Consider the following 25,763-nt stretch of genomic DNA (forward strand, 5'->3'; position numbering starts at 1 on the left):
AGCCACAGTTTGTTATGATCCACACAGTCAAACGCCATTGCATAATCAATGAAACACAGATAGACATTCTTCTGGTATTCCCTGCTTTCAGCCAAGATCAATCTAACATCAGCTACAATATCCCTAGTACCACAACCCCTTCTAAACCCAGCCTGGACTTCTGACAATTCTCTGTTGATGTGCTGTTCCAGTCGTTTTTGGATAATCTTCAGTAGAATCTTGCTTGCATGTGAAATGAATGATATTGTTCTGTAGTTTCCACACTCATTTGGCTCACCCTTCTTTGGAATGGGAACAAATATAGATCTCTTCCAGTCAGTTGGCCAAGTGGTTCTTCTCCAGATTTCTTAGCACAACTTGGTGAGCACATCCAGGACAGCATCTGTTAGCTGAAATATGTCAATTGGTATACCACCTATTCCTGGGGCCTTATTTTTTGCTATTTCCTTCAAAGCGGCTTAAACTTCTTCCTTCATCATCATACGCTCTTGCTCATATGTTATTTCATTAAATTCTTCTGTATCTGCCAATTCCTTTCGATACAATGACTCAGTATATTCCTTCCATCTTCTTTTAATACTTCCTGGACCTAAACAACAAGTAAGTGTACATTAAAATTATTTTAATCATTTAGAAAATTATTTCAATTTTGCCAGCATCATTTGTTAAAAATGTTATCGTTTCCCCACTTAACTGATTTCATCTCTTTGTCAAAAAAATTAATTGGCCATAGGTAGATGGGCTGATTTCTGTATTTTCTATTCTATTCCATTGATGTATGTGTCTGTTACTATACCAGTACCATGCTGTCTTGACCACTAAGGCAGTGTAGTAGGTTTTGAAATCAAGGCGTGAAATGCCTCCTACCTTATTTCTCTTTTTAAGGAGTGCTTTGTATTGGGATTGGAAGAATATCCCTTGCTCATGGATAGGAAGACTCAATATTGTGAAAATGACAATACTATCAAAGGCAATTTACACATTCAATGCAATCCCAATACAAATACCAATTCCATTCTTCAACAAGATGGAAAAGGCAGTTTCCAGTTTAATCTGGAATGGAAAGGGGCCCTGAATAAGCAAAGCACTCCTTAATATACAATGTGGCACCTGTCTAGCAATTCAACAGATGAAATAATAGGAAACTAAGTTTTAAGAATTCTATATTGGGTTGAAACAAGTATTTCTTTAATAATCCTTAGTCTAGAACTGCCTTAGACCTTCTTATCAAGCTGAAGTCCTGTGTCCTCTTAATCTAGAAGTTCAGTTGATGAAGATATAAAAGGAAGCATTTTGGTGATTTCTGCTTCGCTATCCTGTAACCTGCAGCTGAGTGACAGTCCCTTTCCTGTAATAGGAAAGATCTACTGACTTTGTATCAAATACTATCCCTCCACCCTTCCAGGTGTGATCTCCTCCTCTGAGAACGTTTGGGCAACATGTCCAAAGTATGTGAGATGGAGCTTCAAAATCCTTGCCTCCAAAAAAACCAACTTGGATTCATCCTCTCCAGGACAAACCTGTTTGTTCTCTTGGCATTCCATGTAATGTTCAATACTCTTCTCTAGCACCACATCTCAAAGGCATCAATTCTTTTTCTGTCATCCTTAGTTATTGTCCAGCTCTCTGATGAATAATAAGTAAATGAATAGAAAATGGCCTGGGTCAGGTGTACCTTAGTCTCTACACTGACATCTTTGCTTTTCAGCATTCTGGAGAGCTCCTTGACAGCAGATTTTCCTACTGCATTTCATCTTTTGATTTCCTCATTGCTGGTGCAGAGAGTGTTGATAGTGGAACCAGTCAAGTTTAAGTTGTTAACTCTCTCAATCTCTTCTGCATCTATCATGATGTTGCCAATTGGCCCAGTGGTGAGAATCTTTGTTTTCTTGATTTTGAGCCTTAATCCATATTGAAAACTACAGTCCTTGACCTTCCACAGCAAAAACATTAGGTTATCTTCAGTTTCAGCAGAGTGTGTCATCTGCATAACGCAGGTTATTGATGAGTCTGCCTCCAACCCTGATGCCACATTCCTCTTCTTAAATTCCATCCTCCAGAATAATCTGTTCCACATATGTATTGGGAATGTATGGAGACAGAATTATATACTTCTTTTCTGATCAGTTTCACACAAGCACAATTATGTGATGGTGGGGTTCTGGCATTTCCATTCTTCTCAAGTTTAGCCACAATTTGTTGTGATTCCACACAGTCATATGCCTTTACATAGTCAATGAAATACAGTTAGACATTCTTCTGGTACTGTCTGCTTTCAGCCAAGATCCATCTGACATTGATCTAGTGCCACAGCCTCTTCGAAACCCAGCTTGTAATTCTGGTAATTGTCTGTCAATGTACTGTTCCATTAATTTTTGAATAATCTTCTGCAAGATTTTGCTTACATGTGATATCGGTGACGTTGTTCAATAATTTCCACACTCTGTTGAGTCATCTCTTTTTGGAATGGGGATAAATAAAGATTTCTTCCAGTCAGTTGGACAGGTAGTTGTCTTCCAGATTTCACAACCTGGTGAGTATGTCTAGGGCTTCTTCTGTGTTTTGAAATATGTCAACTGGTATTCCATCAATTCCTGGGGCTTTATTTTTTGCCAAGTCCTTCAGAGTAGCCTGAACTTCCTCCTTCATTGCTGTTTCCTCTTAGTCATATGTTGTTTAATTAAATTCTTCTGTGCCAGTCAAGTAACTCAGTGTACCTCTTTCCTCTTTTTCATAATTTTTTATTGTGATTTTAACAAAAGTTTACAGAAAAAATGGATTTCCATTCATTCATTGTTGCACAGTTTCTTCCCTCTCCCCATTCCCCAGTCTACTTTACTATGCACTACTTTTTCTGGACTTTTGTCCTAAAAATAATGCCTAATCATATATTCCTTTTAAATAATTCTTACCCTCATCTGTTTCAATGCAGTGTTCATTATTTACCCCCTTTGCTTAATTTCTCCCCAACCCTCATTATCAGTCCTGTTTTATAACAGTGGCATTATGCAGTATTTGTCTTTTTTGTGACTGAGATATTTCACTCAGCATAATGTCCTCCAGAGTCACCCACTTTGTATAATACTTTATGAGAGCCTTGTTTCTCATTGCTGCATAATATTGCATTGTGTGAATATATCACAGCTTCTCTACCCATTCTTTTGTTATGGGCACTTGTGTTGCTTCCATCTCTTTGCTATTGTGAACAAAACAGCAGTAAACATGGGTGTGCATATATCTGTTTGGGTGGCAGTTCTGGTTTCTCTAGGGTATATTCCCAGTACTGCAATTGCTGGGTCGAATGGTATTTCTGTTTCCAACTTTTTGAGAAAGTGCCATACTGCCTTCCACAATAGTTGTACCATTTTGCATTCCCACTAACAATGAATAAGGGTTCCAGTTTCTCCACAACCTCGCCAGCGTTTGTTGTATGCTGCTCTGGTGAATTTTGCTATTATTGGGGTGAGATGATACCTCATAATTGGTGTGTCCTTCCATCTTTTTTCCCCCTTGTAGTGTACCATCGAGTCAGATTCGACAGGAGGTGATTGCCCCTCCTTTCCAGTGGAACATCTGGTGGATTCGAACTGCTCACCTTTGCATTTGCAGCACAGCTTCTTGCCAGTTAGCCACCAGCGCTCCATTGTCCTTCTGTCTTTAATGCTTCTTAGATCATTCAGTATTCTGCCTTATAGCATCTTTAAGTATTGCTACTCAAGGCATTTGTTCTTCAGTATCTTCATCTTTAAGAAATGCTGAGCAAGTTCATCCTTTTGATTTTCTGACTCCAGCTCTTTGTACATTTCATTGTAATACTTTGCTTTAACTTCTCAAGCTGCCCTTTGAAATCTTCTGTTCCTTCTTGATTTCTTCTCTTTGCTTTGGTTTCTCAGCACTCCAGTACAATCAGTATTCACAGAGTTTTTTCTTTCTCCATTGTCTTTGTAATGACCTTTTGCATTCTCCAAAGTAAGACAGACTAGGAAGAAGGACTGACCGTCCACTTCTGAACTAACAGGTCTTCGAAAACTCTTATGCACAATAGAGCACACTTAGATTAGACTACAGATAGGACCCTGGAAGCTGAACCCTTGTATAGAAAAACACAAAGGAAGAGGAACAATTGCAACCAGACTCTAGTAAGTGGGTGTGGAATGTGAGAAGTATGAATATAGGCAAATTGGAAATTGGCTAAGGAACAAAGGGGATATATTAATATTGACATACTAGGTATTGGCAAAATGGGATGGATTAGCATGGGACTTTATTCTTTTATATTGTTTTGCATACAATAATTTGTTTAAATTGTGCTTCGTTCATGCGTTTTAATTTTTTTTTCACCCCCTCCCTCTACCCACCAAACTCTGCAACCAGCATGGGACATTTTAAATTAGTTAATCATATGATCTTTTATGCTAAAAATGAAGGAGTAAGAAAAAAATGAGGTTGCATTAATAGTTAAAAAGACTATTTCTAGATCCAATCAGAAGTACAATTTGGTGAGTGACAGGATAATATCAATACGCATACAAGAAATCTGTTAATACCACTATCATTGAAATATAAGCACCAACAACCACAACCAAAGAGGAGGAAATAGAAGATTATTATCAGCTTTTGGAATCGGAAATTGATCAAACATGCAACCAAGATGCATGAAGAGAAATAGGGGCTTGGAATACTAAAGTTGGAAACAATGAAGAAGGATCAGTAATTGGAAAACATGGACTTAGTGACAGAAAGGAGACGGAGATAGGATGATAGAATTTTGTACAAGCAATTCATTCCAAATACCTTTTGTAAGAAGCACAGATGACAGCTTGTATACCTGGACCTCTCCTAATGGTCTGCACAGGAATCAGATCAACTACGTCTGTGGACAGGATTGATGTAGAAGCTCGCTGTCAGCTCTGATAACTAGGCCAGGTGCTGATTGTGAAATAGATCATCATTACTCATATGCAGGTTTAAACTGAAATTAAAGAAAATGAAATCAAATCCACAAGAATGAAAATTTTACCTTAATTCTATCCCACCTGAATTAAAAAACCATCTCAAGAATAAATCTGAGGCCTTGGACTCTAATGAATGAAGACCAGATGAGCTGTGTGTGTATATATATACACACATACAGACACAAAGAGAGAAATCCACTTGGGAGGAAAAGGTGGCGTGGTGATGGATTGATTTCAATAAAGTGATTCATATGCTTGTAGAAACTGACAAGTCCCGGGTCTATAGGCCAGACTTCAAGGGAGAAACATCTGGTGAGGCTAAAGCTACTTTTTTCAACTGGCAGTTAGAGTCTTGGGCTTTGGAAACTGCTTGCGTAAGATGCCAACACATTCAAAACTCAATTTTGGGAAGCAGGATCACAGAGGGCTTTGTTGTTGTTGTTATGTGCCCTCAAGTCACTTGTGAATCATAGCAACCCTATGTACAAGAGCTCTAAACGCCGTTCTATCCTGTGCCAATGTAGCCATCTCAAATGCACTTATTCCTACCACTCCACTCACAGAATCGATCACCACCCCTCCACTCTGCCAAACATGATGTCCCTCTCCAAGGACCAGTCCCTCCTTGCAACATGCCCAAAGTGTATCAGACTAAGCTTCAGAATCCTTGACAACAAGGAGCATTCCGGCTTTATTTCTCCAGGACAAACCTGTTTGTTCTCCTAGCAGTCCGTGGTATATTCAACACTCTTCTCCAGCACCACAGCTCAAAGACAACAATTCTCTTTCTATCATCCCTATTCACAATCCAACTCTCTGATGCATAGCATGTAATTGTGAAGACTGTAGCCCGGATCAGACTCACCTTAGTCTCCAGCCTGACGTCATTGCACTTCAGTACTCTTGAGAGGTCCCTCACAGCTGACCTTCCCAGTGCACTTCCTCTCTTGATTTCCTGGCTGCTGGTGCCAAGAGTGTTGACTGTGAAGCCAAGTAAACGGAAATTGTTAACTATCTCAGTCTCTTCACTGTCCATCCTGATTGCTGCCAATTGGCCCAGTGGTGAGAATCTTTGTTTTCTTGATGTTGAGCTTCAGTCCATATTGAAGGCTGCAGTTCTTGACCTTCTGCAGCAAGCACTTCAGGTCCTCTTCAGTTTCAGCAAACAGGGTTGTGTCATCTGCATAACACAGGTTGTTGGTGACTCTTCCACCAATCCTGATGCCACATTCCTCCTTGTATAGCCCAGTGTCTTGAATGATCTGTTCTACATACAGACTGAAAAGGTATGGAGACAGAATACATCCCTTACGGACCCCCTTCTTGATTTTGAACCATGTAGTGTCTCCTTGTTCTGTTCTGATGACTGCCTCTTTTTTATTTTTATTTTTTTTTATTTTATTAATTTTAATAGACATTTACAGAGGTTTTGGATTTCCATTCATTCATTGCTGCACTTTTCTCCCTGGACTGCCTCTTTTTAAAAAAAAAAAATTAATTTTAATGAACGTTTACAGAGATTTTGGATTTTCATTCATTTATTGTTCACATTTTTCTTTATCCCCCTCCCCCTAGTTCGCTCCTCTCTTTGAAAAGCAAAAGATAAACTTCTTTGTTGGTATACAGTCCCACCTCTTGGTCCAAGTATAGGTTTTGCATTAGCAAAATCAAATGTTCTGGGATTCCAATTCTTCTCGGAGTCAGCCACAGCTTGTTGTGATCCACACAGTCAAAGGCCTTTGCATAGTCAATGAAGCACAGATAAACATTCTTCTGGTATTCTTTTCTTTCTGCCAAGATCCATCTAACATTAGCTATAATATCCCTAGTACCATGACCTCTTCTAAATCCAGCCTGCACATCTGGCAGTTCTCTGTTGACATATTGTTCCAAACGTTTTTGGATAATTTTCAGCAGAATCTTGCTTGCATGTGATATTAATGATTTTGTTCAATCATTTCTGTACTCTGTTGGGTCACTTTTCTTTGGAATGGGAACAAATATCGATCTTTTCCAGTCAGTTGGCCAGCTGGCTGTCCTCCAGATTTCTTGGCACAACTTAGTGAGCTTGGAAACTGAAAATCCAGAGTTGACAAACAACCAATTTAAGCTCTCTAAGTTTTTACCAGAGATGCCAAACATAAATACCATGCAGGCCATAGTCCTAAGAAGACCTACCCTTAAAAAAAAAAAAAAAAAAAAAAAGACCTACCCTGAATTGGTAAGGCTGATCGTATCTTTAAATCTTTGCTTCTTTAACATTATTGAGGTTAGGATTTATAAGACAAAGTATAATGAGGAGTATGGCTATGTTGACACACAGTGTTAACCATCACACAGAAGTTAAGACAGTCTGCTTCAGATGAGATGTACAGCTTCAGAAATCATCATGAATTCTGTCATCAGAATCAACTTGGAATTGATGGCAATTGGTAGAAGATGATTTATGAGGCATTTCTTGTTATTAATAACAAGGTTGAAAATAATAATGTCTGAGTAATATGTCATCTAAAACATAGCATGAGTTGCATTCTCTCCTGCACAGCGCCTTTGGTCTTATCTTTTTCAAGTATAGATTTAAAAGAAAAATAAACCAGATCTGCTTCAAATACTAATTTGATCATGTATCAATTAATGATATAATCATATTTGTATACTTGCCTTCTTACTACCCAACACTCTCCACTTTATTCCTCACACTATCATCCCTTCCCCGTCCTACTTCTCTTAACTTTCCTGACACTTTTACTATCTGCCTTTCCTTTTTACAGCTCTACTCTAATATTACATCTCTTTCTACTCATCTCTCTATTCTGCCTTCCCAGGTAAAGATATTATTTCTTATTCTATAAAATTTGTTTATATTTTAGCTTTGGCATTTGTCTTACTCTTTCATATGCTCTATGTGTTCACATCCATCTTCCCACTAGATTTTAAGTGCTTGGAAAATACTGATTCTTACAAACCGTAGGGTCACACACACTCTGTGTGTGGCATTACATTTAGTAGACAAGCAATAAATGTGACTTCTTAAAATTAATTTAAAAAAATTCTATGCAGACATGTTATTAACAGTTTTATTTTTGTCAGAATGGAACAGAGTCAGTTTGATGAATTTTTGAGATTATTGCAGATGCTTCCTAGGGTGGTTCTCAGTTTTTATAAGACTGTAATTTTTTAAAGTCTGTATTTTTACTCTTAAACTTTCCATTGAAAAGTCTCTTACTCTTAGATATATGTTTAAAACAATACGATATGGAATATAGTTAACTCAAAGAACTGGAGAATTAGAATTCTAAAAATTGTAAATAGTTCTTTGTTTTTCCATTATTTACCCAGGTTAAATTATGTAGCTTTTTCATGAAGTTCAGTGACTTTTTATTTATCTCCCACTTCCCCAAAAAAATCAAAGGCAAAAAAAGTGATTTAAAGTTATTTTTAGAGCTACAAGATTTTTTTAAATGGAAAAATTAAGGTCAGAAAATATGCTAAAACTAGGTTGATATTTGCACCTAACATGTATGCTCTGATACCCTGTAGTAGTGGTGCTAGAAGTGGTTCACAAAATTGGTTATCTTTTCCTAGTGGGAAGATAAATATGAAAAACATGGTTAGTGTATTACCTGATTGTTGCTTTTGCATAACTGCTCTGAAGTGTGTCCCATCCTGAGCTAATCTCACTGTCTCTGACACACCTACCCCCATTACCAGAGCCACTGTGTCAGACCATCTCCTCTAGGGTCTTCCTCTCATGCACTGTCCCTTCATCCTTCCAAGCTTGATGTCCTCTTCCAGAGACTAGTCCCTCCTGGCAACATGCCCATAGTATGTCAGATCTACTTACTAAGCACAAACATGTTTGTGGCTGCCATATGAAGTACATTAAATGTATCCTCTGCAATATCTATTCATTAAAGCTGCTTAGTGTTTGACTATTCATAGTAATCTTTTCCGTGTAGGCCAGTGATAGATCCATTACAAAATGCTTTATAAGATGCAAAAAAAAAATCCATGAGAATATGCAGTTCTTTTGTACTGGCATGATTCACAGAAGACATTCCCAAGACCTTTATGGTTTAGAGGATGGTCTCATTTTTTAATTGGTGATTTATAAAATAAAATAGAACTCTTTTTAGGGCATATTTAAAATTCTTAAATTATTAACGAACATATTTCAGAATACAAATCTTCCTACTTGTGTCTTTGGTATCCTAATCTCCAGTGTGTCGGCACTGTAGTCACAGGAAGTAGAAGCCTAGGAATGATACACATATACCTATGTGAACAAATCTGCTAGTCTCCTCCTGTGGCTAGAATTTTTAAAGAAAAAAGAGTAGCATAACCAATCATAGATTTTTACAGTGAGTAGACTGTTGGGGGGGAGGGGAAGGGAATTGATTAATGGTAGCTGCTGCAGATTAATTTGGTAAAAAAAATTGCAGTTAATACTTATGTGACTATGTTCTTGTATACCTGACTCATAGCTGACCTTCCAGTGGGTTTTGCTCATCTTTCGCCTAACGAGCAGTTGGTAGATTCGAACTGCTTGCCTTTGGATTGCCAGCTCGACCCTTTACTACTTAACCACCAGTGCTCCTTTTTAATTGACTATAGTTTTGGAATTATTGGTCTACTACAGAACTAGTTGATAAACATTTCCTTCAGTGATCCAGTATTCTGTAACTGCCAGTTCAGTCCTGTCCTACTAGCCAGATGGCTGTTGAGCATTTGTGATGTTGGTAGAGGAACTAAACTTTCTTTTTTTCTTCTGCAGAGGTTTTATTACTTGGATAGTAGGGACACTGCAGACAGAGTTGCACTCAGTCCTTCTTGAAAACCACCTTCCTCATGGTGCCCAGGGCATTTCTCAGTTCCTCTGACTCCCCTTCCTCTTGGCATAGAAGTGCGTCCCCACCCTTTCCTTGGTGAAATTGAGAGTTCTCTTCTTCTTGGAGACATTGAACAGCTGAGTGGTGCACGGCGCACTAGTGTAGGATGTAAAGCCTCTTAAATGAATCATGTCCTTCCTGTATGACCTTGACATCAGCTTGCTTATTTTCTTGGTTACATTGTGGCTCTTTTGGAGTAGCACTCAGCAGTGGCTGCTATACATCAGTGACTACTGTGATGGAAACAGGAACTAAACTTTAAATTTTAAGTATCCACATTTGGTCTTCCTGTCCCACACTGTCCCTCCACCCTCCCAAGCATGACGTTCCTCTCCAAGGATTGCTCCCGCCTTGCAACATGTCCAGAGTATGTCAGAAAAAGCTTCAGAATCTTTGCCTTCAAGGAGCAGCCTGGTTCCACCTTCTCTAGGACAAACCTGTTGGTTCTCTTAGCAGTCTATGGTATACGAAATACTCTTCAACACCATAGCTCAAAGTAGTCAGTTCTCCTTCTATCATCTCTAGTCTTTTTCCAGCTCTCTGATGCATAGCAAGTGATTGCAAAGACCATGGCCTGTATCAGGTGCACCTTAGTCTCCAGACTGACATTGGTGCTCTTCAGTACTTTGGAGAGGTTTCTGACAGCAAACTGTTCGAACACTATATGTCTTTTAATTTCCTGGCTCCTGGTGCCAAGAGTGTTGATTTTGGAGCCAAGCAAACTAAAACTGTTTACATTCTCAATCTCTTCACCATCCATCATGATGCTGCCAATTGGCCCAGTGGTGAGAATCTTTGCCTTCTTGGTGTTGAGCTTCAATCCATATTGAAGTCTGCAGTCCTTGACCTTCTGCAGCAAGTGTTTGAGGTCCTCATCAGTTACAGCAAGCAGGGTTGTGTCATCAGTGTCATGTATATTGTTGATGAGTCTTCCTACAATCCTGATGCACAGTGCAGGAGAGGAAGACCCTCAATGAGATGGATTGTTTTAGTGACTGTTGTAATGGAGGTTAGTGTGTCAGAGACAATAAGATTGGCACAGGATTGAGCAGAGTTAAGGGCTATTGTACATAGTGTCTCTGTGAGTCACAGACGACTCAATGGCAATAATAACAACAACACCCACATTTGGTGTTATTGTTATATGCTATCGAGTTATTTGCAACTCATTGTGACCCTGTGCACAAAAGCTCTGAACCCTGTCCTATACTGAGCCAATCTGACTGTCTCTAACACACCTACCCAGTTACTGTGTATTAAAGATTGTAGTTCTTTACCTTCTGCAGCTATTATTTCAGGGCCTCCTCAGTTCCGATGATGAAGGTTCTATCATGTTATTAATGAGTCTCCAATCCTGATGCCACATTTCTCCTAAAAGAGTCCAGCCTCCCAGGTGATCTGTTCTGCATATAGATTGAAAACATACGGAGACAGGACACATCCCTGACACACTTTTCTGTTTTTGAACCATCCATTATTTCCTTGCTCTGTTCTGACACTACTTTCTGATCTGGGTATAGGTTTCCCATGAGCACAAGCAGGTGTTCTAGAATTTCCATTCTCCTCAAGGTTAGCAACAGTTTGTTATGATTCACATAGTCAAATGCCTTTACATAGTCAATGAAACATATTCTTCTAGTACTCTCCTTTCAGCCAAGATCATTCTGATATTTCTATGATGTTTCTTGTGCCAAAGCCTCTTTTAAAGCCAACTTGTATTTCTAGTAGTTCTCTGTCAGTGTACTCTTCAGATTGTTTTTGGGTAATCTTCAGCAGGATTTTACTTGCATGTGAGGCCATATTTAGATGGTAGCTAATTGTATAAAGGGAGATCTCATAGCCAAGTGAATTAAGAGTTATGCTTCCATGCCAAAGACAGGCATTTCAAATCCACCAGCTTCTCTGAGGGAGAAAGATGGACATTCATGCTTTTGTGCAATTTACAGCCTCTGAAAACCTGCTGGAGGGTTAACTATGAGTTGGTTCTGGCTTAAAAGTAATGAGTGAGTGAGTGAGTGAGTGAGTGAATCATACAGAATAACGTATTTCTAGAAGATTAAAAAAAAAAAAGACTGCTCATCTTTCAAGCACTGTGAGACTAGAGATGTCATTAAGGCCAAAGGACCTTTGGTGGCATAGTGGGAGTAGGGAGTTACAGTGCCTCCCAGAGGTCTAAACCACCAGCAGCTTTTTGGGGAATAAGATAGCCAGTCTCTTCCTGAGTAATTTACACCCCCAGAAACCTAGTGGAGGATCAACTACAAATAGATTTGACTTCATAGCAGGGCGTAGAGTAATTAAAGATTGTCATCTCCATCAATAACTACAGAAATCCTATATTTCTCCCTGATGCCAAAGGTCATTGTTTTAAAATAATTACTATTGATTTTCATTTTGGGTTTCCTTTTTACATTTGAAGCTTTCAGGTTAGCTAAAATACTTGAGTAATAATTGATCTTTTCTATATTGAAAATAATTAGTAAATGTAGTGTTAGGATTAAACACTACCCTTACAATTCTTTTAAAAGAGAATTTTACTTTACAAAAATGGAGGATTATAGATATACTGATATTGAATTCTTTTCCTGCAGTTTCCAGAATGTGGGTTTTTTGGCATGTATGATAAGATTCTTCTCTTTCGCCATGACATGAACTCAGAAAATATTTTGCAGTTGATAACCTCGGCAGAGGAGATACATGAAGGAGATCTAATTGAAGTTGTTCTTTCAGGTAAGTAACAGGTTTTTTTTTTACTTGTTGCCCTTTTTAATCAATAATTCTCATTTTCTGCACTACACATTTTGTTCAGTTTTGTTTGGTTCTTATATTATGGTTACTTTTTTTATATATAAAAATAATTAGCTATTTCAGGAACATTATCACAAATGAAGGAGGAGGACAGTAGCCTTCTGTTACTTGTGTATCACTAAGCTAAAGGAATTTCCACTTAAAAAAGAGGAATAAACTCTTCTTCCTTGAGTCAACAAAAGAAAAAATATTATTCTGAAATCTGTTCCCCTTTCTTCAGTTCTGTGAAGAGCACAAAAGTGAAAAGAGAATCAGGAAAAGAGGGAAAATAATTTAAGACATAATAGAGAAAATTGTGTTAATGTTTCCATAGCTTGTTTAAACAATGCTGCTTTCCTTTGTACTTTGTGGGCTCTTTCCTGTTTAATAGTTGCCTTTTTGCTCTCATCCACTATGCCATTCCTTGTCCCTTGTCCCCCACTGTTTCTCATTTCCTCCAATAGCACAGGATCAGATTGTTAGTAAAGGAAGGAGGAATGCCACGCTAATCCCATAGTAGACCTGCCACCATCAACACCCACTTCAGAGGAGTTGGTTCTGGCTCATAGTGTCCCTGTGTCAGATTGCTGTGAGAGTACTGGTGGCCTAGTGCTAAAGAGCTGTGCTGCCAACCCAAAAGCATGTGATTCAAATCCACCAGCTGCTCTGTAGGTGAACGTCTCTTCCATGCAATTTACTGCCTTTGGAAACCCACTGGATAGAGCCACCTATGATCTTAGTTCATGCCACAAAGAATTCACTCAAATAGTAACTCAAATTCAGCCTAGTATGAGATGAATTTTATGCTGACTACATTCCTAAAAGGGAGCTTTGGTGATTTAGTGATAAGGAGTTTCACAAAAGGTATGTGGTTCATATCTGTCACCTGCTCTACAGGAGACAGGTGGGTAGGCTCCTTCCGTGCAGTTAACTGCCTCTGAAAACCCACTGGAGGGTAAGCTATAGGTTGATCAGCTATGTACATAACCACCAGAAATAGTCTCTTTGAGAAGATATTACACCTTTCTCCCATGAAGTAGCTGGTCAATTTGAACCACTGACTTTTTGCTTAACAATCTGACAAGCAGTGTATCACAAGAATCTCATACTTCTTGTTTGGCAGGAACAGAGATAACAGATGAAAGGAAGGAACCCATGAACCTAGAACCCAAAGTTTTGTCACCAGTTTTTCTTCTTAAACTTCTCTTTGCAGCCTATTCTTAGAACCCTTGCTGTTACTTTTATTAGTCACTATGCTGTTCCTATTTCTTTTCTTCCTCATTCATCTAATCCATATACCCACCCATATAACACAATGCCAAACATTGTTACTCGTTCTCTGTCCTCCTCAGAGGTCACACTCAAATCTGCTCTTTATTTCATATGGACCATTAATCAGACATCAGAGGCATCCAGCAATGAGATATATCCTCTTGCAGGTGGGTTAAGAAGGTTTCTGTCTACTCCACAGTTTTTGCTGAGGGAAGAAGAGTTTCTTTCTCTGCACTGTTAGGGCTATGGAGGACAAAAAGAAAACATATCCTGGGGGTGCTGCTGGTGGTGGTTGTTACGTGGCATCAAGTCACCTGTTACTCACAGTGACCCTATAAACAAAAGACCTGAAGCCCCTCTACAACTATCGACAGTTATCAAAGTTCATATCATTTCCAGAGGCATGTTGTTTAGGAAGTGGATGCCACATTCCAAACCTGTCAATTCTATTCCTTTTCCCACAGAATCATTGCTGTACACTGGGATAAATCTTAATAATATTTCTTTTCTTTTATAACATTAGTGTTCTACTTCCCCAGTATATTATAAATGAAAAACTTTCATGGGTTTAAATAGACCTAAAACCTTTTTGTAATCTTGTCACTGAGAAAATATTTTTGAAGGTTTGCATGCCTAACCTATAGACCTACTTTTAGAGTTCAAGATTTGGAGCTGATAAAAGTTACTAATTAAAATTTTAAAATCACACTAGTAATTGCTGAAATGAATATAATGTCTGTGATCAGATAAATCTTTTCAGACATCCCGTGAGCTCTAGATACTTTTTTTAAAAATATTGTTCTTTTTTGTTTTTGTACCGTCAAATCAAATCTGACTGGTACGAGAGGAGATTGTCCCTCCTTCTCCAGCAGAGCATCTAGTGGATTCGAATCACACACCTCTGGGATTGCAATGCAGCTTCTTGCCACTAAGGCACCAGAGCTCGCCTAGATACATACTTTTACATAAATGAATAATTAATCTCATTGCAATACAGATACAAGGCTTATCTTAATACTTTTTTTTTCCTTTAAAGCTTTGGCTACAGTAGAAGACTTCCAGATTCGCCCCCATACTCTCTATGTACATTCTTACAAAGCTCCTACTTTTTGTGATTATTGTGGAGAGATGCTTTGGGGATTGGTACGTCAGGGCCTGAAATGTGAAGGTAAGCATTTTGAAATTTTTGTAGTTATTCGAAATACGATTTTACTATTTTTCTTCTGTAAAATATTGTGTTCATTAAGCCTCAGTAAAATGATAAGATCACTGATTGAAGAAAATTAACAGATAAGTGTATAACACTGAAGAGACACATTATGCAAAAGTCAGTGTTGTTGTATACACTGTTACATGCAAACTCTTTAGATAGTAAGTCCAACATATGTAAAAGCTGTTGTTGTTGTTGTTGTTGTTATGTGCCATCGAGTCGCTTTCAACTCATAGCGACCCTAAGTACAACATCCCTAAACTCTCCTCTGTCCTGTGCCAATCGCACTGTCTCCGATACACCCATCCCGATTACCCCAGTCACTGAATCAATCCACCTCATAGAGGGCCTTCCCCTCCTGCGATGTCCCTCCACCCTCCCAAGCATGATGTCCTTCTCCAAGGACTGGTCTCTCCTTACTACATGTCCAAAGTATGTTAGACAGAGCCTCAGAATCCTTGCCCAAGGAGCCACATGGTTTAAACCTTTCCTGGATGAATCTGTTTTCCTAGCAGTCCATGGTAATCTCATTACTCTTCTCCAGCACTACAGCTCAAAGGCATCAGTTCTCCTTCTATCCTCCCTAGTCATGTCCAACTTTCTGATACATAACAAGTGATAGCAAAGACCATGGCCTGTATCAGACACACCTTAGTCTCCAGAGAGACACCATTGTTTTTCAGTACTTTGGAGAGATCCCTAACAGCAGACTTTCCCATGACAATATGTCTTTTAATTTCCTGGCTACTGGTGCCAAGAGTGGTGCCTGGAGCCAAGCAAGCCATTACACAGGCATTTATTGTGACTATCAAGACATTCTGTCTAAACTGAAGTTAGGTGACACATGACTGTATCTTGATATACATAGTTAGAGGTCATCATTTAAAATTCTGATACAGATTAACATGTCCAGTGTCTGTTGTTAACCTTTGGTCTATAAAGGGGGCTACTTTTTACCAAAGTACCAAAATTGTTATTAATCTTTATCAAAATACATATGTAGGCAAAGTATATAATAAAAGTGTGTTTACTGTCCTTGGAAACAGAACTTAATATAATAAATTGGTATATGTTTGTTTATTTAAAAACTATTCTAGACCTTGCGAATAGTTATAAAAGAACAGTCAGTTAAACCATTTAAATCAGTACCATTTTCATTCTAATAAAACAAGATGATTTTTCCCAAATGGAATTTAAAAAATAAAAATTATTGATTGGTGACTGGGTAACTAGGCAATGCCCAAAATATAGAAAGATCTGGGCTCTGATCCTGACTGCCATTTACTTGTTCATATTCTTGGGCAACTTATTAAACCTCTTTGAGCATCAGTTTCTTTTCAGTAGAATATAGTTTATCTGCTGGATTTCATGAATGGAAAATGGTTAAAGACCAGATGGCTAGATCTTTTCTCCCACACAGTGGACAGCGGGTTTGAATTACTGACCTTTCTGCTTGCTGTTGAAGGTGAACCAGCTACCCCACCATACTAACTGACGTTAGTATTGGTAGAAGGAGCCTTAGTAATACAGTGGTTAAACACTGGACTGTTAATTGAAAGACTGGTGGTTTGAACACATCAGCCACTGCACAAGAGACCTGGAGATCTGCCCCCCATAAAGTTTACAAACTTGGAAACACTATAGGGCAATGATAAAAAACAATGTGGGTAAAGTTCTCGTCACAAAGTAGTTGACCATTTACTTACCAAAATAAAATACCCAGCCAAACTCACTTCTGTGTCATTGATTCTGTCTCATGACCACTCTCTATTGGGTTTGCAAGGCTGTAAATCTTTACTGAACATAAGTTTTGTCATAGACCAGCTGGTAGATTTTAACTACTGCCCTTTACATTAGACACCCAGCTCATAATATACTATGCCACCAAGCATCCTTGTAGTAAATTGCAGAGTTTTAAAATTCAAGATTATACATTTCAAAGTGGGCCAAGTGGTATTTTCTCATCTGAAAACTTTGTATCTTGCTGAGCTAACCCATTGATCAGGTAATGGAGCTATGTAAGAATGGTAACTTATTCACCAGTATTGGTTTTTTGAAGATTGATCTTTCAGATTTTATAACTGAATTCAGAAGCTAAAAAGGTATTGAATACTGGTTAGCCTTAAATATTTGTTGAAGGAAAGATTCTGGAAGTAGAAGTGACAAAATGAAAAACAAACAAACCCTAGTATTTGAGGACACATGCCGTATTTCATATACTGCTTGAAATCTTATTTGATATTCTTTATAAATCTGAAATAAAAGTACTTATCAAGGGGGGAAAAACTGAGAGCCAGATGAAGTTTATGTAAGGTTACATAAGTATTGAAGAAGCAGAGAGAATATTTGAATTTATGTTTAAGTTATCAATCATCGATGTGTGTCATTGGGGTTGAACTGATTTATAGCTGACCCTTCAGCAGGTTTTCAGAGGAAATTGCATGGGAGAAGATTGCCCATCTTCTGTGAGAGAGGGAATGGACTCAAACCATGTACCTGTGATTTGGCAGTACAACTGCTTACCACTTTCCATCAGAGCTCCCTCATCTTCATCATAGTGAACATTTGTAGACTAGAAGAGTTCATTTAATTTTTATGAAGATATTTTGAGGTACAAGAGCTGATGTTAGAAAATCAAAAGAGATGAACTCACTAGGCCTTTCTTAAGCTGAAGGAATGAAAGAACAAACCAAAGTCCAAGTGGCATTGCTTAAGGATGCTCTGGGCAGAATATTGAATGATCCAGGAAGCATTGAAAGAAGATGGAAGGAGTACACAGAGTCACTGTACAAAAAGAATTGACTGACACAGAAGAATTATATGACCAAAAAGCAGTTGTGGTGAAGGAGGAAGTTCAAGCTGCTCTGAGGGAATTGGCAAAAAACAAGTCCCCAGGAATTGATGGTATACCAGTTTACATATTTCCATAAACAGATGCTGCCTTAGAAATGCTCACCTGGTTGTCCCAACAAATCTGGAGGACAACTACCTGGCCAATGGACTGGTAGAGATCCATATTTATTTCTATCCCCCAAAAAGGTGGCCCAACAGAGGGTAGAAATTATCAGTGTCACTAATATCACACACTAGCAAAATCCTAGGTTATACAAGAACAACTGGAACTGTACATTGACAGAATTTCCAGAGATACAAGCTGGATTCAGAAGAGGCTGTGGCACTAGAGATGATCTTTGCTGAAAGCGAAGAATACCAGAGGAATGTCTCTCTGTGTTTCATTGACTCTGCAAAGGCATTTGGCGTTGTGGATTACAACAAATTGTGGCTCAACTTGAGAAGAATGGAAATCCCAGAACAATTGATTGTGTTCATACAAAACCTATATTCAGACCAGGAGGCAGTCATCAGGACAGATCTAGGAAACACTGCATGATTCAAAATTAGGAAGGGAGTGCATTAAGGATGTGTCTTGTCTCCACACCTTTTCAATCTATATACATAACAGATAATTTTGAAGGTTGGACTTTATAAGAAAGAGTATGACATAAAGGTTAGAAGAAGACTCATTGACAGCCTGCTTTAGGCAGATGACACAACCTTGCTTGCTGAAACTGAGGAGGACCTGAAGCATTTGCTGGAGAAGGTCATGGACTGTAGTCTTAATATGGATTGAAGCTCAAAATCAAGAAGAAAAAGATTATCACCACAAGGCCAATTCACAGCACTGTGATAGATGGAGAAGAGATTGAGGTTGTTAACAATTTCAGCTTATTTGGCTTCACAAGCAACACTCTTGGCACCAGCAGTCAGGAAGCCAAAAGACAAATTGCATTGGGGAAGCCTGATATCAGGGACCTTTCCAAAATGCTAAAGAGCAATGATGTCAGTCTTGAGACTGAGGTGTGCCTGATCAAGGCCATAGTCTTCACAATTACTTGCTATGCATCAGAGAGCTGGACAGTGACTAAGGAGGACAGAAGAATCGATGCCTTTGAGTTGTGGTGCTGGGGAAGAGTATTGAACATACCATGGACTGCCAAGAAAACAAATAGGTCTGTCTTAGATAGGGTGAAAGCAAGATTTTCCTTGGAGGCTAGGATTTTGAAGCTGTATCACACATACTTTGGGCACGTGGCCTTAGAGAAGGGTATCATACTTGGAAGAGTGGAGGGGACAGCACTGGAGAGAAAGATATTAGACAAGATGGATTGACATGAACTGGGGCAATGAGGTTAGTTATGTCGGAATTAGTGAAACTGGCTCAGTATAGGGCAGGGTTCGGAGCTATTGTACATATGATCACTAAGAGTCACAGGCAACTCCATGGCACATAACAACAGCATTAGTAATTAAGGACTTGTAGAAAAAGAAAGGTGAAATGACCTTCTGGCAGGTACCTAACTACTAAGAAGTAGAACTAGAGTTGGAACTGATACAGTCTAAGTGCTGTACCTGTCCCCCTCTGGGCCACTAGAGACTGTGTGAGGCATCCAAATAAGACTTTCTTCTTAAGTCTCACAGCCATGCAGTAGATTTTGTATACTCTATTATACATACACACACAAATTTGATTTGCATTTCTTTACATTTATGTTTATAAATGCTATTAAATGATTCACATTTAACTATTTTTAAAAATTCTTCTTGTATCCATATAAAAGGTAGATACATTGGAAGTTAAGTGGTAAAGGTAGTTTACAACAGTTAGTTGGTACTTTGGATTAAGATACTGTTGAGTATGTCGTCATATTAGAATTTGTCATAGCATCTCTCCCATTACAGAGACAGCAAGACTACTTGTTTAAATTACATTGGCAATTTGTAAAAATATATACAAGGGCCCTACCATAGAATCTGACTATACAAAGGCATTTGTTGTGTGGATCACAAAAAATTGTGGTTAACTCTGAGAAGAATGGGAATCCCAGAACACTTGATTATGTTTATGCAAAACCTGTACTTGGACCAGGAGGCAGTTGTCAGAACAGAGCAAGGAAAGACTGCATGGTTCAAAATTGGAAAGGGTGTATTCTGGGAATGCATCCTGTCTCCATACCTTTTCAATCTAAATGCAGAACAGTTCATCTGGGAGGCTGGTCTCTATGAGGAGGAGTGTGGCATCAGGATTGGAGGAAGACTCATCAACAGTCTGCGTTATGCAGATGACACAACCCTGCTTGCTGAAACTGAGGAGGACCTGAAGTGCTTGCTGCAGAATGTCAAGGAATGGAGCCTTAAATATGGATTGAAACTCAATATCAAGAAAACAGATTCTCACCACTGAGCCGATTGGCAGCATCATGATAGATGGTTATGAGATGGAGACTGTAAACAGCTTCAGTTTGCTTGGCTTCACAATCAACACTCTTGGTACAAGGAGTCAGGAAATGAAAAGACAAATTGTGTTGGGAAAGTCTGCTCTCAGAGACATCTCCAAAGTCCTGAAGCGCAATAATGTCAGTCTGGAGACTAAGGTAAGCCTGATCCAGGCCATAGTCTTCCCAGTTACTTGCTATGCCTCAGAAAGTTGTACAATAACTAGGGGTGATAGATAAGGAATTGATGCCTTTGAGCTGTGGTGCTGGAGAAGAGAACTTGAATATACAATGGAATTCCAGGAGAACAAACAAGTTCATCCTAGAGAGGGTGAAACCCGTCTGCTCCTTGGAGGCAAGGATTCTTAAGCTTCGTCTGACATGCTTTGGACATGTTACAAGGAGGGACCAGTCCGTAGAGAGAGATCTTGTGGTTGGGAGGGTAGAGGGACAGTGCAGGAGAAGAAGACACTATGAGGTGGATTGATTCAGTGACTGGGGTAATAGGGATAGGTGTGTCGGAGACTGGCACAGGACAGAGCAGGTTTCAGGGTTATTGTACATAGGGTCGCTATGAGTTGCAGGCAACTCAACGGTACATAACAACCACAACCTTAGAAGACTGAGTTGGAGTCACTGAGGTAGAACCTAGGGAGCTAGAGTTGTACTGACAACACAAAGGCAGGTGATTTGGATCCACCAATAACTATGTGAGAAAAAAGATGGGTATTCTCTTCCCATACAATTTACAGTCTCTGAAAATACAGTGGCATGAGTTGGTTCCAATTCAGCAGCAAGGACTTGAGTGAAAGGTAAGACCTGTGTGCATATCTATGATTTAAAACAGCCTTTGAAGGTGGGAATCTGTAAACTTCTTTGGTAAAAAAGCCAGCCTTGGGAACTGTGTGGTCTCTGTTGAAATCACTAAACTTGTTGTAGTGTGAAAGTAGCCATACAAAATATGTAACCACCAGCAGATGCTCTGCTGGAGAAGGAGGGGCGATTTCCTCCCGTACCAGTCAGATCTGATTTTACAGTACACACAAAAATAATAATGGTTTTAAAAAATATGTAAACAAATAAAACTGGTTATGTTCCAATAAATTTTCATTTATGGACCCTGAAATTTGAATTTAAGATAATTTTTCATATGTAGTGGGAGGGATTTGGTCTGCAGGTTGCATTTTGCTGACCAGTATTCTAAGCCAGTGATTCTTAAACTTTATATCACTTGTATTCTCTTAAGACATACGCTAATAACCTGTTGTTGTTGTTTTTAAGTGCCAACCTGTTGTTGTTGTTGTTAAGTGCCATCGAGTCACAGGCGACTCATAGCAACCCTATGAACGAAGTCCTGGATACTTCCTGTATATCTTTTGTCCTTTTTCCAGGTTCATAGTGTTTCCAGAGGCAAGCTGCTATGGAAGTGGATGCCACTCCTGCTTCCAAGCTTGTTTTAATTGGGGAGGTCCACCAAACACTGTCCACCATGGGTAACCATTCTCTCATTTGACTCATCAGTGTCACAGTATTTGGCTTCACAGCAACCACGAGTTACCTCTGTACAGCAAGTGGATATACCAGGGTTACACGACTAGAAAAATGTTTCACCAAAAACAATTAAAGGCAGGCCTGAGGGCCGTGGAGTAGAGTCACCCACCTTTGGCTTGGGAACATGGCTTTCTGTCCGCTAAGCCGACTGCTCGCTCTCTCTTTCTCTGTGCTGTTGGTGGTGGTAGTGTTGTTAAGTGCCATCGAGTCACAGGCAACTCATAGCGACCCTATGAACGAAGTCCTGAACACTTCTGTGTACCTTTCTCCAGGTTCATAGGGTTTCCAGAGGTAAACTACTGTGGAAGTGGATGCCATTCCTGCTTCCAAGATAACCTGTTAGAAAAGTAAATTATTGGGTCACACTTTAAGAATGACTACTGCTTTAAGTGAATTAAATTATTTTAAATAAGCTTTTCTATAGTGAGTTGCAAGTGACTCGACGGCACATAACAACAACATAGTCCTTGAATTTCATCATTTCCACTGTTACTGCTGATTTTCATTAAATGTATAATTCTACCAGAGAAAAGAAACTAAATAAAAGAAATGCTCTTTATGTATCACATATGCTAAACATTGAACAATTTTCTCTGTTTTTTGCTTTTTAAAAAATACATGTAGGCTGTGGACTAAATTATCACAAACGATGTGCCTTCAAGATTCCAAATAACTGTAGTGGAGTAAGAAAGAGACGTCTGTCAAATGTTTCCCTGCCAGGACCTGGCCTCTCAGTGGCACGACCCCTACAGACAGACTGTGTGGTCCCGTCCAGTGAAGAGGTATGTATTATAAAGTAGTAAATGGAAATTTTACTCACTGTATGCATGTGTTTCTACAGTATGTATGACATCATGTTGGATGATAAACTATATACTAAAGAATAGGAACACTTAAGAAAACTTATTATGTGTAATAGTGCAGAATCTGTCAATAATGATAAATTACGTTTTGTTTTCCAGTAATAATAAATTGTATCTTGTATTCTGATACTTAGTAGTGGAAACAGAATAAGAATGATACATTTTTTTGTACCTTGATGAATTACATTTCTAATACCATCACATTATCTACGACCTGAACCTCTGCAATAATCTACTCATCAGGTATCTCAGCTCCTGGACCACTGTTTCTCTTTCACAATGTAGCCAGCTTGAGTTTCTTTTTTTTTTTTTCCCATCATCAAGCAAGCATTTATTGAGCATTTATTATATTCTCAGAGCACCATTTGGATCTAGAGAGAAAGACCACTATGCAGATTAAATTTCTTGTTATGACAGAGCTGAGTGTAGACTGGCAACGAGGGCAGAGAGGACGTAATAAGAGAGCCACGAAGTGGCTTTGGCCTCAACCACCCCCTTCAGCTGGCCACCTGGACATTGGACGCAATGGCTTGATGGTCAGAGATGGGTGCTCCAGCTCCATGGTCTTCTGGGGGAGCTGCAGGACACACTTCACTATCCTCATCCCTTGGGACCCTTCCTCCTGCAGGATATGGTCAAAGGTAACGTCCCAGCTGGTCACTGGTGATGGGCCCGGTCAGGACAGCCAGGGCACGCTGTGGAGGGGATAGTGGAAGGGGGTGGAGAACAGGAGGGCCAGGTGGACTTCTGGGCCCTGGTAGACCGACAGGCCCACACTGCCCTGGAAGGCAGAACTGGCCTTCACAAAAGAGCAGCTGATGAGAAGCTGCAACTGCAATCTCAGAGTTGCACGGTTCGAATCCACCAGATGCTCTGCTGGAGAAGGAGGAACAATCTCCTCCTGTACCAGTCAGATCTATTTGATGGTACACACAAAAAATAATGAAATAAAATAAATTTAGGGGGAAAAAAAAGAACAGCTGATGCTAGACTTTGGGGAAAACAGAGGTGGAGGGGCCACTGGGTACAGCCACCCAGGCAGTAAAATCTGAAGAGGAAGAGGCGTTAAGATGTCACCATTGGCAGGGAGCTCTGGTGGCCTGGCGGCAAGAAGCTGAGTTGCAATCCTGAAGGCACATGGTTCGAATCCACCAGATGCTCCGTTGGAAAAGGAGGGGCAATCTCCTCCTGTGTCACTTGGATCTGGTGAAGTTCCTTATCTCTCTAAGGATATTCTCCTTGTTGTTCCTGACATTCTTCTTGGATACTTCCAGGAGATTCACCACCACGTCTTCAGTGTAGCTGTCCGCCAGTTTGATGGTGCCATAGTTGTCAACCCACTTTTGGACCTCACCTTCACAAGACTTTGTGTTGAACAAGGGAAAATGCATGATAACAGGTCCAGTATCTCCTTTGAAGATGTAGAAATCTGAGGGGGCTTTGGCACATTCCTGGAGTTCAGTCTCTTTCAATGGGGGGAAGGGGATGTTATTGAGGCCACAGTAGGCAGCAGTAGCCTTGAGGGTCTCGAAAGGATCGTCAGCACTGAAGTCAAAGGAGAGGATGAGGTGAGCCTTCCGAGTCGGCGGGAGAACGAGCGGATGGGGGTGTTGATGGCCAAGCCAGCGTCCACCAAGTGCAGGAACTCCCGTCCGCTCATGACCTCGTCGCTGATGCCACCTGCACAGATAGAGCGGCCAAACTTGTTCCCAGCTTGAGTTTCTTAATAGATATCTTTGATTCTGTCATTCTTCACCAAGTGTTTGTGACCCTCAGTCTGTTTGTTGAGGTGTGTTGTTACTGGTTTTCATTGAGTTGACACTGTCGTAATCACCTTGCAGACAACAGAATGAAACCCTGCACAATCCTGTCCCGTACTCACACATCCCACGGTTGTGGTCACCGTATCAGTCCATGCCGTTGAGGGTCTGTCTGCCTTCGCTGACCCTCCACTTTTCCATGCTTGACACCCTTTCTGGAGAATGGCCACTCCTGATAACATCCCAGAAGTATATGAGACAAAGTCTCACCATTTTTACTAATGCTAGCTACATTTCTTCCAAGACATATTTGTTTGTTCTTTTGGCCATCCATGGTATATTGAGTACTCTTCACCAGCACGACAATTCAAAGGCATCAATTCTTAGTCTTTCTTAGTCAGTATCCCAAGTTTCACATGTACTTGAAGCAATTGAAAATACCATGATTCAAGTTGGGTGCCCCGTAGTCTTTAAAATAGCATAATTGGTCTTCTAAAACATTAAAGAGGTATATTAGTATATCTGCATACAGATAAGATAATTAAGATTCACAGAGATAATTAGAGATACTAGGATTTAAACTCAGTTTTCATTTTTCTTAGTTCAGTATTTTTACTAATATACCCAACTCTTGAAAGGTAAAAGTGTATTAAGGAAGAAAGAATACTATATATTTTATAATACTTGAAATGACTTCCAACTCTAGATTATAGTTTTTATCACGTATCTGTAACTCCTTTGGTCTTCTCCATATTACTGGCAAAGTTAAGTCAAGGCTTTGGACTGCTTCCTTGATAGCGTATTCACAAAACATTGGTAAACTAAGGCAGATCTGAAACTTTAATGAAAAAAATCCCATATACCTATATTGCTTACCCCTTGTTGTTGTTGTTTACCATCAAATTTGAGCTGACCATAGTTGACCTTTCAGCGGGTTTTCAGAGGAAACAGGAGGAAATTGTCCATCCTTCCAAGAATGCTGTGGCATAAAGACCAGGGAGAGAAAAAGGGCTGTTATAAGCATATGTTGTTGTTGATTGCCTTCGAGTCGAGAACAACTCATAGAAACCCAATGAACAAAAGGCCGGAAGCCCCTTTACAACTAACGACATTTATCAAAGTTCATAGAGTTTCCAAAGGTATGTTATTTAGAAAGTAGATGCCACTTCGTCTTCCAAATGAGCATATGGAAGAGCATATGAA

General features: G+C 39.5%; 1 protein-coding gene across 1 annotated transcript in view; it reads left to right on the forward strand.

Moving 5' to 3' along the window:
• PRKD3 (protein kinase D3) overlaps positions 1-25,763 on the forward strand; it is a 138,073-nt gene that overhangs the window by 41,120 nt on the left and 71,190 nt on the right. Inside the window, exons 2-4 of the mRNA XM_006882391.1 lie at positions 12,436-12,574; positions 14,940-15,071; positions 22,562-22,719. Of these exons, the coding sequence (XP_006882453.1) occupies positions 12,436-12,574; positions 14,940-15,071; positions 22,562-22,719 (429 nt within the window). The remainder of the gene's footprint in view (positions 1-12,435; positions 12,575-14,939; positions 15,072-22,561; positions 22,720-25,763) is intronic.

Source organism: Elephantulus edwardii, unplaced genomic scaffold, assembly GCF_000299155.1.
Source record: "Elephantulus edwardii isolate Elephantulus edwardi_28Jun2011 unplaced genomic scaffold, EleEdw1.0 scaffold00019, whole genome shotgun sequence".
Lineage (NCBI taxonomy): Eukaryota > Metazoa > Chordata > Mammalia > Macroscelidea > Macroscelididae > Elephantulus > Elephantulus edwardii.